General features: G+C 29.7%; 1 protein-coding gene across 1 annotated transcript; it reads right to left on the minus strand.

The window, feature by feature from the left end:
- Positions 1 to 3,485: 3,485 nt before the first annotated feature.
- LOC114120129 (protein THEM6-like) lies at positions 3,486 to 6,052 on the minus strand. Its single transcript, XM_027981939.2, has one exon. It carries the CDS (start codon positions 5,343 to 5,345, stop codon positions 4,686 to 4,688), a length of 660 nt encoding a protein of 219 aa, XP_027837740.2. The 5' UTR covers positions 5,346 to 6,052; the 3' UTR covers positions 3,486 to 4,685.
- Positions 6,053 to 13,330: the final 7,278 nt, after the last annotated feature.

The following is a 13,330-nucleotide window of genomic DNA, read 5'->3' on the forward strand; positions in this document are numbered from 1 at the left end:
ATTTATTGTTAGATCCGGCCGCTCTAGGATATGTTAAACGATAGTGTAACTATAAGGATAAAAAATAATTTGATAAAAATTAACTATCTTTCAACAAATGAAAAGTACCCCATTATATTATCCTAAATAGACGAATAAACGGCCAACTCCAAAATGATTACTATGACACTGCCCCAAGGGCCAAGTATAAGTAACATACACGTCTTTATTACTATTACAATGTAATCGTGATATTTTGTCAATATAGATAATTGATTAAAAAATTTTCTTAACTATTTTAAGTAATTGAAATAGAGTTTAATAGGTAAGTATAATAATAAAATAACATATATATAAATAAATAATATATTATATATAATATATTTAATAACATATTATCAGAATCAAATTGAATGTTTCTCTATCTCTTTTGAATGAAATGACAATAGCTTTTTATTTTTAAAATTAAGAAATCGTTGGTACAATTAATTATAAATACATGCAAAAAGGTTATGATGATTACTATATTATGACTCATACATTATAATATGGTATCTACTAAAAAATAAACATTTTTCTTTTAAATCGAAACCATGGTTTCAGAAAATCGACTTACCTTTATAAATAGACAACATTTACTTTGGTTGTTTGGTAGTTAATGTTATCATTAACATCAGGTAACAAAGCTAAACATTGAAACTAAAAAACTAATAAATCAACCTACTTTCGTACATAGAATATTACAATTTTTAAATATTATGTTGTATGTTTGTGTATAAAATATTGATACTCGAGCACATTAAACAATAAAATTGTACACTACAACTACATCATTCGGAGACAATAAACCACGCTTCCGTAACTCGTCAAGATAAATATAACGATTGATTAACATAAAATGTCTCGTAATCCAAATAGTATTATTAATGGTTATTTTTAATAAGTCTAATAAATTAATAACACTAACACATAATATAGTAAAGTATTTATGTTGAAAAAATATTAAATACTACTAAGTAAATAATTATAATTGTTTGCAGCTTATAGCTTATTTTATAAATAATTTTTAAATATACCTAATGTGTACATTTTAATTTTTCTTCTATTTTATTATTATAGCTTGATAATATAATTTTCCAAGCACGATCACCAGAGATAGTACCTAATTTGATAAAACATTTTCAAATACCATGATTTAATAATGCGTATACAATCAAAACAAATGTAATACCTATAATAATGTTTATCATCGGTTTCATTACCTATATTATAAACAATGTCATCAATCATGATATTAAAATATTATCATTAAGAACCTATAGCAGGGGTCACCAACTGGCGGACCGCGGTCCGGATACGGACCTCGAGCACTATTTTTACGGACCGCGAGCGCGTTTTCATTTTACATTGATTAAGTTCATACGCGCCAAACCGGCGAGGGAAACGCGCCGTCGTCGGAGTGACGCGTATGAATTTGACCAATGTAAATTAAAACGCGCACGTACGATACGTCGAGTATGATACGCGTCCATGTGAAACGGGCCTTATCTACGAAATAGTTTTTATCCAACTGTTTGGACCGCGTAAAGTTTGGTAAGTTTCAAAACGGACCCCCATAGAAATTAGTTGGTGACCCCTGACCTATAGTATTAGATAGAGGGTACCTATTGTAAATTTATATGTTCGTACAAATCATTTTATTATAATGATATCCACATCATTATTAAGGCTGCAAACAAGTTGTGTACTTCGTTTTTTTCAGGTTACACGAGTCGTGTCCGGTAGATATTTATGGGTTACACGAGTTCTGTCGGGAAGATATTTATGGGTTACATTGAAATATGTCCGGTAGAATGTTGTTAGATACACCATACACGGCTACAACACGAGTTGTGTGCTGCCGATAAATTCAAATCAAGAAATGTGTCCATTACAAATATAAATATTGTAATTTAAAATTTTTGCACATTGGGCAACAATAAAAATAAAAAAGTTTTTATAAATTTGGAACGAGAAATGTATTTATTACGATATTATTTTTAAATATATTTTGCAGTTTTAAACAAGGTTGTTGTTTCGCCTTATTTATAAGTAGGTAATATAAATTATTTGTAATAAAAATTACGTATCGAGCAAAAATTTAAATAAATCGACTTTTTTTAAGTCGATTTTTTTTCAATACACAATAACCCACGCGCCTATTTGTTCGTCGAGACACAACTCTTTTACCATATTCGAAGACAATTCGTTAGTTGCACATTATTATTACTTCGTTGCCATTGTTTTAAAGTCGTTGACAATGTTTTCTGACCTATGTACGGAAGTAAATAATCATAATATATCGATTTAATGTGTATATTTTATTTTATTTTATATATATATATGTGTGTGTACATTTCACGGCATACCGGTAAGACGGGTATTATGTATGCCGTGTATCCAATAACCGTTTATCATCTCGAATGACTTAAGGCTTTGTCGAAAAGTAAGAGTGGCTACAGTAGGCCAAGAAAAACTAGGTAAGTACCCAATGTTACGTGATTTCGCATTTAAACCGGTTTTGTTTATGGTGTGCTGCGGTGATATACAATATTGTTATGTTCTGTTCTACCTACTCGGAATGTTCACCGTACGATATTATGAAATGCGAAACACTGTTTAGCTGTTATATTTTTAATAACGGTTCGACATTATTCGGTTTAGTTTTCATAAAACATTTGTTGATAGAGTCGCCGACTGGCCTTTTCAGAGTAAGTACATTCAACGGCAATAAATAATATTATACGGTGTCAGTGTGTAGCTATTATTAAAACGGAACGCTTAGAGGTTGGCAAATTATGCAATAATTCATACATTATAAGCGGTTGCTGACGTTTTAATCGACAAAATATTTTATATGTTTTTAACAAAGGCCAACCGTTAATAGACCTTATACCTATACAGTATTACTTTAGTTGACGTTACTTTGAATTTGTAAAAAATATTATTTTCATAACGTTTAAAACGTGAATATTCTAATTTATTTTTCTTTTCACAATTACCTCGATTTAAATGTTGTTAGACTGTTCATTCGATGCTGCAAGCACCTACGTGTTACTACCATATAAACAGCGCGTGTTCCATAACGGTCCTTGAAAGATATAATCTAAAGGAAATTGGTAATTCGGAATAATATCCACTGAACCACAACCATTGAACTATTAATTTTCTCTGCCATTTGACTAAAACAAAGAAAATCATTCATTCACAATAAAATTGTATTTATGACTTTTATTTATATTCTTCTTGATATTATTGTTTGGATATCACTAAAAAATTCAGAATGTATATAATCAAGAATCACGACCAAAAACCATTATGGTTATTATGTTATAATAATAAAGTTTAACCTTGAAAATTAAAATAATATTATTATTTTATGGATAACAAATCCACCACAGTTGACAATCTTAAGTGTGAAAATAGGTACATGCTACGACTATAGTAATAATGTAATACACGAGCTCTTTACGTGAATGATTTTTGTTATTAAACATTATTTAGCAGTAAACGAACTAAAATTTCTTAATTTTCAGTGAAAAAATACAAATTACGATACTATAATAATAGTTTACACTTATCAAATTCACACGTTGCTAACAAACAATAAACAACAAACGTGTCTACACTTCAGTAAAACAGTTGTGAGCACGTACAGCTCACTCTTTTTTACATAAAGTCCAAACTAATAATACATATATAAAAAAAATTAAATATAGTATACAATATCACAAAATTTTCAAAACGATCAACTCGATCAAGATCGATTATTAACCTATGCCTACTCTAAATTAATAGTTTGTATAAGGGTCAAGGACATCAGTACTCGTGTTTTCACACTATATAAAAGGCTTACAGAATATGATATTTAAATAATAATTATTGATACAAAATTATATGTTTAACAGACTTAACTTTAACATACGTATTTTCTTATTGTTACAAAAGTAGTATTGTGTATAAAATGAATTGTAGAAAAAAAAACTAATGACTAGAATTGCATTGATCTTAATACTATTAGAGTTAAAATAATTGTAATTTACATAAAATGATGAGCTCTCGAGTACCTACGTCGTTCCCAAAACAATTACAAATTGTATAGCAGGGCTAAGCAATATTTTGATCAAAGGCACGGGCGAGTGCGATAGGTTAAAACGAATTACACGAAACGTGACGTCACCCGTATATAAATAATAAATATTTAAAATAAATTATATAAATTAATAAAATTATAAAAAAACACGACGCCCTACGTCCATAAATGCAACAATAAAATGGCCTAGGCTAATAATGATCACATAACGACGTAAAGTGACGTTAAAATTCAGTCAAAAAACGTAATAATTTAAGTGTGGTCCTATCATCGCGGTTTTAAGACAGCCGGGAAACCGCAAGACCTATGGCTCCGACGTGGACAAGCGAACAAAATCGAAAAATTCGCGTTAACCTACTGGAATCCAATCAGTAACGTCTCCTGAGGTATTTCGTCATTGTCGGGACTTGAGACCGTCCTTTGAGTCGTCGTCGTCGACCTCAGGACGGTCTCAAAACTGTGTAAGCGCGTGGCAGGCCTCGACGAGCTCGCTGCCGTGAATGGGATCGATGACGGTACTCGAAAGGTCTTGGGTGTGTTTTGGGGGGAGGTTATCGTAGAAGAACAATTATTGTCAGTTTCCGTTGCGCAAGTTGGCACTGGACACCATGTTCGCCTGCATCCAGTGGTGGATTTCCAATGGGCACTCAGGCTTCATCCGGGGCGCCTCCTGATCTCCGGGACTGTCCTTGGCGTGCTTGGCCAGTAGCTCACCCATCAGCATCTCAACGTCACAGTTGATTACCCTCTGCCGGCAGTGAACGATGGCGTTGACGAAGTCGTCGCCCCGACTCACGAACCTATGCTCCATGTAAATCGAATCTCGGTCCCAGTAAACGATCCGGGACGATATGCTGTACAGACTGAACGTTCGGATGAACTTCCGGTACCGGATGCTGGTGCCCCCTTGCACAGGAAGCCCACCCTTTTCCCGAATCGCTTTCCACAGCCCTGTGCGCATGTAGAACTCGGTCCGGGCGAAGTCCACCTCCCGCAGGTACCTTGAGTTGTTCATGTGGAACAGCAGGAAGTCCACGTCCGTAGTCAAACACGCCGAAGAGTAAGAAGTTGTGTCCAGTATGTGCACGTACTTTTTAAGAATCCGGCACATGGTCGCGCACCAAAGCGTCCGGGCAAAGTAGTGCACTTCGAACACCCAGTACAGGAGCACGACCACAAGCAAGGCGGTCACCGCAACCGTATAGGTGTCGCACGTCAACAAGAAGTCAAACATTTTACTCGGTTTTCTCGCACGAATATCCAAATTTTATGTATGATATTATAAATACTAATATGTTCGTAATAAATAGGCGATTCTAAAAGCGCGGAACTCTAGACTCCTGAAGCATCTCAACGCTGGGCCACCGCCGGGGCCTTTTCGAGGCACCTCTGACCAAAAAACGCAGTGGCGATTTGTCGGAGACGCGATCTGGACGTTAAAAAAAATAAAAATAAAAACAAACGTACGAATAAAAACGCACGCCGAAAATATTTAAGTTATTTTTACTTTATAACAATAATAATAATAATAATAATAATAATAGTAATAATAATAATATTCGCTGTATTGTTAATAATTCACACCACTCGCGTATCAGTTGCGGCTGCGTCGTATAACCGTCGGACGAAAAACAGATAGTTACTCGCGTCCGATAATAACATTCCGATTTTAAGGTGATAAAAATCGATATTTCACCCAAACACGGGTAGGTTATATTGTTATATTGACGCGAAACAACGTAATCGTATAATATTCAATGGTCGTCGTATAATGTTATTATTATTGTTGTGTCGGTCTCTCGCGCGCTATCGCATTCGACTGCTTCGGACTCACCGCCGTGAAAGATATGACTGCGCGTGTGTGTCGGTCGCGGCACGACTCGTAAACACGAACATAAAATATACGCGAGTCGTCGGACGGCTAATGCGTCGACTAGGGATTTGCCGCCGAGTGCAACCCCTACCATCGTACTATTATTATTATTATATTGCACGCACGAAACGCGTACTCTTAAACAAGCGTTAGGTTAGGTACGTATATACATACTTTTTAAAGACGATGACGACGACGACGATGACGACTGCGGTGTCGGCCGAAGTCGCTGCCGTAAGCAAAAAAAAAATGAAATATGTCCGACGTAAATATACGTTTAAGTTATTTATTTATTATTATTATTATTATTATTATTTCATTATATAATTGTACCTACCTATCTTTCGGTTGCGTGCAGCCGTCGCAACACGGTCGGTCGGTCGGTCGTCGTGGACGGCATAGGTCGCCGAACAAACTTACCAGTTTATAAGGTCAACGTGTGAGCAGTATAAGCACGCCTACGGAATTATTCGCACTTGGTCGGTGGTCGTTTGTACATTGTTGGTGGTTCGGCGAAATCTCTCGTTTACGCCGATTGGACCGATATATACCATCTTCGGACGGCCTATTATAAAATACAATATCGTAATAATATTCGAATGAATAATCCAATATCTCGTTTGTATTCAGGCTTGTTTTAATCATTATCGAACGAAATGTGTATTCGATTTTGGTCAGTATGGTTATACGACGATGTGGGTTTTTTAGTGTGTCTAACCCGAAATCGCTTTTTGAAGCTGTAAAAATAATTATATTTCTATTTTTTAATAGAAATCAAATCCAGTTAGTGATTTGGGGACAAAAGTGAAAAATAATTAGAAATTCATATTATTCAATTTTTTAGACTACTGAATTATAAAAATTCACAACAAAACAGTGGTGAAGCGTTAAAAATAATTAAATATTTAGTAATCATTATTTGTGAAATCTATGGCGAAAACCTTGACAAAAAAAATATCATACATTTCAGGTTTTTTCCAATAAAATGCATCAATGATTTAGTCCAGACTTCAAAAGGGCAAAATTAAAATACACTGTAATTTGTTTTAACGTTGAAAATATATACAAAACAAAACATTGAAATAGTCACGTAAAAATGTAACATCGAATTCATTTCACAGAAAAACATTACCAATAATATAAAATTTCAAATCTCTGTTCCAGTCGTTCCAGATTATAGTTATTATAGTTATTAGTTAGCCATGTTAGTTATAAATAATAAATATTATGTTTGAAGGTCAATAATGTATTCAACGTTAAGACTATTAACAATCAATAATAATAATATTATGTTATGAATAACCAGCCACATATACACTTCCTGTTGATTTCTAACAACGTCTTTTTCGTCGCTTTCATTGATGAAGAAAAACCCGTTTATCTAGGATCGGTATTTTTTCTAATAGCGATGCGTAAAAAAATAAAAAAAAATATTTCTCATCGAGAAAAAAAATGTACGAATATTTTTAACTCCCTATTGTTGTATTGTTTAAAGCAAATCGACTGGGAAAGTTTAAAACCGTGTGAAAAATATTGGATCTACTCAATTCACAGACTGTATTTGTAATATTTACAACACTTACACGTGTTGTATTATAAACATATTATTTAAAAAGTTTTTGCAACAGTGTGACCTATTTATATTAATTTCAATATATAATATGATATATGTGTATATACGAGTAAGTACAATGATGTGGTTCACGGTGTTTTGTGACGCCTAAGCGTCATGGTGGAAATTTATTTTGGAGGGTGAGGTGGTTGGATACATAATTGGTTACCAATAACATAAAACAAAAATTTAAATATATATACAGTCACATAATAGTTAAATATTATATTAAGGAGATAAAGTGTGGGTAGGTAGTAAAATATATGTTGAGCATTGTGGTCCATAAAGGTTCACCACGCCACTGCATTAATGTATTTATATATATTATATTGATCTATATGAAGTCAAATATTGTAATATTATTCATATTAACATGTCGTGTTATAAAATATTATAGTAACTGTCGATGAAGAAAAAATAATAAATTTATGATAATTATAGATTATAATACCAGAAATACATAATATTGTAAATCTTAATTCATTTAGTTTTTAGACAAGCGAGCAAAAAAATACTATGTAATATGATTTTAAAAATGTAAAAATAATAACTTCGATTGTGGTTTTTTCTTAAGATTATTATTTTAAACTTTTCTTTATAATTTATTATATCGTTACTACTTACCTACTGATATGATAGGCTTTAAAAATATTGATGTATAAAAAATGGTGTGCCTACTCGTATTTCTTGGAAAATAATATCTACGAGTATAATGTCTAAAATATTTATTATTGATTCTCAAATCTGAAAGTTCACTTTACGAATTTTTATATTCTACTATTGTCAACCATTTATGTGACTATGACCTGCGTGCAGTACAACTTATATTTAATTTGAACATACTCGTAAATAAATTTCATCATTTTTATATCGCTCTTTCATCGATTACAGTATAATTTTATTAATATGTTCTTTTATTAGTAAAACGATATCACACAATCAGTATTTTGTTGGTAAGACTAATTTCATCGATATTATAATATAAGTGTCTTAAAATTATATTCTTAACAGATTTATTAAAGTATTAATGAACAATTTTTGAAAAACAATAAAAATTATTTTTTCAGACTTAATGGCAGAAGTGTTGAAAAATGGTATTTTATAAATAAATAAATATATATTAGAAATAATCAAAAAAAAAGTGTTGGCACTCAAAATATACTATAAAAAATTAATTGTATTTTAATAATGTTAAATAACCCTAAAAATGTTATCTTTACTAAGAGAAACAACACTTCAATAATATACATTATACATAATATGTAAAAATCAAGGTAGCCATGTGAACACGGAAATACCAAGTTTCCTATAGTCGGTATATAGTCTGCGTATTTGCATAACAATTTAATCCCCGAACATCATCTTAAATAGTATAACATACTAAGAAAATTGTAATCCATTTTAAAAATTACTTTTAACATAATTTAGTTTTTTAATCATATTGCTTTCATAGTTAATCTGAAATATTGAAATATAATCTTTGTTCTTTGTTTTAGCCGTTAAAAGTATATTTTTTAGTATCTATAAATAAAATTATTTTAGTTTTAGTTGAAAGTTTTATAACCATAGATGAATTCTTAATTATAAAACACATAGTTAATATTATGTTTACTCATGACATTATTGTACATATTACACTATTATATCGCACACACACAATACACGTGCACGTTAAATTATAATAGATACGTAAGTATAGCTAATAGCTAACTATTTAAACATATATTACTATAAGTGTATAAATATGGTAGTGTATAATTTTTTTTTAATAAGTATTTCAAAATTACAAATTTCATTATTATTTCCTTATTTTACACACCTCTCGCTTTTTGTCTGCAAAAAAATGCGAAACAATTAAGCATCAAAAATTTAGGATTTGTCCTTTTTCATAACAAGATACAACATTTTTTAATATATAATCGAAAAAATCTAAGTTATTGATAGAAGCTTTTTTAATTAAACACGAAATGTGATTATTGTGATATTATACCAAACTGACAAAGCTTATCTTTGAAAATTCATCAAAAATAATACTGCTTAAAATTGAGTTTTTGGCTTACAATAATTTATCAATCAATGTATAAAAATCACAGATCGTGTAATACATTTTTAATTTATCCTTAAGATGTAGCACTATCCCAATCCACAAGTACCCTTTATGACTACATTGTCAACATGCGACATAATATATTATTATGAAATAGGTATCTACCTAGCAAAAATACCAAACATTTTCACTTGGGGCAATAACATTACAATAATTAGTATAAAATTTATAATACTTACCATGCAAATACTTAGTTGATATTATCATTTCTACTATAAAAACGATTATCACTGTATAGGTTTAAAAAAATTTAATTAAATTGTTCATAATTCAACTAATGGTTAATTAAAATTATTGGTTATGACGAACTCAACTAAAACAAAAACGTATCTCGTTATACCAAGTTGGTGCATCTCTATTTAAAAATATCTATGTATTTATATTATGACGAATAGTTCGACAGTTTAGTGGAACAGAGCATACAATAAATCGATCTAATGATTAATTTATAAAAGAGTACCTAGGTACGTATACCATAACTTACACATTTGTGAAAAATGTCCTTGTTAGCTGAATTTATACTATCGAGTGAATTATACTGAGCTGTTTAAAAAATATTGTATTGAATTGGTCTTAGAATTCGTACATAATTTATTGCTTGAATAGACAGTGTATATTGTATAGGCAATGGCTCAAAGCTAATAATTATGTACTGACACCTAACATCTATTATTCTTGTATTATCAATAATGTTTAAGTAAGATAAAATTATCCGGCCCACGTGATAGCTAAAAATTTAAAAATATAAGCGTATACTTAAGTTTACATTTTATCCGATCGTTTATTTCGAAGGTCAAATCTCTATCAAATTAACAAATGAGAAATATCTATTATATAATAATTAATAATATATGAATCAAAATCACTGACCAGAATTACGGAAATATTATATTGTGAATATTTTATGTAAAAATAGCAATGAATTCGACTGTAATGTAGATATTTACTGAGATTTTATAAGTTTATATTTTAAGGAAAAAAAAGTAAAAATATAAATAATTATACACCTAAGTATAGTTCTTAACTAAAAACTATAAAGTCCTAATAGTCTATTAAAGTGTTTGGACTATAATTATATTATTGTCTACTGTTTTATATTTAGAGTTTGAATAATTTACCATAGATTTATGTGTAATTGCATTCAGAGTCTAATTAAATTAAATCATTAAGCATATTAATTATACCATCGATGTTTTAGGTATAGGTACCTAAATAAGCTTATAACGCATTAATTATTAATATATTTTTGTTAAACTAATATGATAATTTCTTTTCGATCAATCGCATACGAGCTTATTAACTTGTAATAAATCTCTGAAATCATACAAAACATATGTGTCGGTAGTAACAGTGCAAATACAATAGTCACGCATAATATACGCTATCTACACCACAATAATTACGAATTCTGTTACAAGAATAGTACAAGAACCCGATGGCCTAGACATTTAAATTGATCGATTTTACTACCGTTCAAGCTGTATTGAATTAAGGTACACCACAGGGCCGTCAACAATTATTTCACATACCGCCTGTCCACAAATTATATGACTTGTCCCGGCGATAATAATATATAATAATATGTATAGTTCATTTTATAAAACCCATGCCTAGTCGAGAGACTATACAGTTATATGTACTATTATATCGGCTTAGATGTCTAGCCTCGATAGTTTAACCGACTCATAACAAAAGTATTGTGTAATATACGTGTATACTGACGTACTATGTGGATTTAAGTATCTATACGATTCCAAGATAAACACACAATATCTTTTTACAAGCCAGTTAGGATGTTAGGCTTACACATTGTGGCTATAACACTTGTTTCGAATATTCGGCCATGAAAAATTACTACAAAACTCTAGAATTATAAAAAATCTCTCGGTGGTCACAGTCCATAAGTCACAATAACAACCTAAAAAATATATAGATAGCACAAAACTAGATTTTATACTTCACTGTACGAATTAGTTTAAAATAATTTGTTAACATTTAACGATTAAACCTTTGATAAAGAAAATATTTATATTATTATTATGGCATTTAATTAAATTAATCAATCGTTCAGGTCACTCGGATTTCTCTAATGAATAATAATATTGTGTTGAAATAATGTACGTAATCCCCCTCGTTTATGCGTAGGAGACTTAAATAACGTGAAAAACATACTGCAGTAAAATGAAAGTTATTTATTCCGATTCCAAACCATTGTTTCGTGTGTTTAGCAATTCATCGTTGAGCAAAAATATAATTTGATATTTAATAAGAACGTATTAATTATTGATGATATAAAATATTTTCAATTTTAAGAACTTAACAGTATAATGCAATGTCGTAATTGTTCGTGTATTATACTAATAAATTTAGTATATTGCTCGAATAAAAAATATAATAGCAAACAAAATAAAAACTGACAAAGTGTTTTATAAAAATTAAATTTATCTATACTCTATTATGATATTATATATGTTTTGACAGGAAAACAACCAATAAATCTATGCATAGTTCTTTGTGAATTGTAAAAATAAGTAGGTTAATAGGTACTATGTTTTATATTATGCATAATATATCAAATCAGCGTACACTATACGTATAATATCACCAGTATTGAGTAATAACTATAATATAGTTTCCAATAAAGTCAATAATAATTTATATAAACACCTTCAAATAAAACCAAAGCAATACTTTTAACAACAATTAATAGTTATTATAAACGTCAACACAAGTAATTTTAAATTACAAAAACCAAATGACGATAATTACTTATACAATTTATACAATGATACAATTCGTATAAGTTATTCTAGTAATAAATACAATTCTGTAAAACACGCTTAAAAATACATTTATTTTTTAAATTTACTATTGTTTATCTGGTAAATATATTAATATATTATGTTTAATATATGTAAAGTAATTAAAAAGAAAAAAATATTTGTCTATTTTGCTAATATCGTTATCGCGCTGTACCTATTAAAGATTTTGAATTAAATACTACTAAGTTTAGATATAATTTCAACTCAACACAACTAATAACCAATAAACTATTATACTCGTATTTAAAATGTTAAGGATTAGTTAATGATAAAACAATTATAATAAGAAAATATAAGAGAATATAAAATGAATATTTTAACAAAAACAAATTCACCTATAATTTATGATTTTTTAGTTATAAATTACAATTTTTTTAATTGTTTAATCTTATATAGGTACTTACAATTTAAATATTATATATTCACTATATAAAACTGTACTAATTCGAAATCGTAGAACTACATTTTATTTAATTTAATATATCATGAGGAGTGAGAATAAAATATAAGTGAACTTAAAAATTAAATCATTAAGCTATTAATTTTGTTTAGCTATAATTTAAAACAATCATTAAAAGCAACTATACTGTTCAATATAGTATAATTGACGACATTAACCCATTACGATGTAGGTTGAGGTCGTTGAGAATGGACCTTTTCATGTATGGAGATTAATAATGTTTTACGTAGATTAATGGATTAAAATAAATTACACAAATACAAAATAACAGTTATTATTATTACAAAGTTTTCCCAAAAAAATGTCAAATTATTATAAACTATAATAGGTATTTATTGAAAACAT

Source organism: Aphis gossypii, chromosome 2, assembly GCF_020184175.1.
Source record: "Aphis gossypii isolate Hap1 chromosome 2, ASM2018417v2, whole genome shotgun sequence".
Classification (NCBI taxonomy): domain Eukaryota; kingdom Metazoa; phylum Arthropoda; class Insecta; order Hemiptera; family Aphididae; genus Aphis; species Aphis gossypii.

Excerpts from the sequence above, each read along its gene's own strand:
- LOC114120129 (XM_027981939.2), bottom strand. The coding sequence starts at position 5,345 with ATGTTTGACTTCTTGTTGACGTGCGACACCTATACGGTTGCGGTGACC.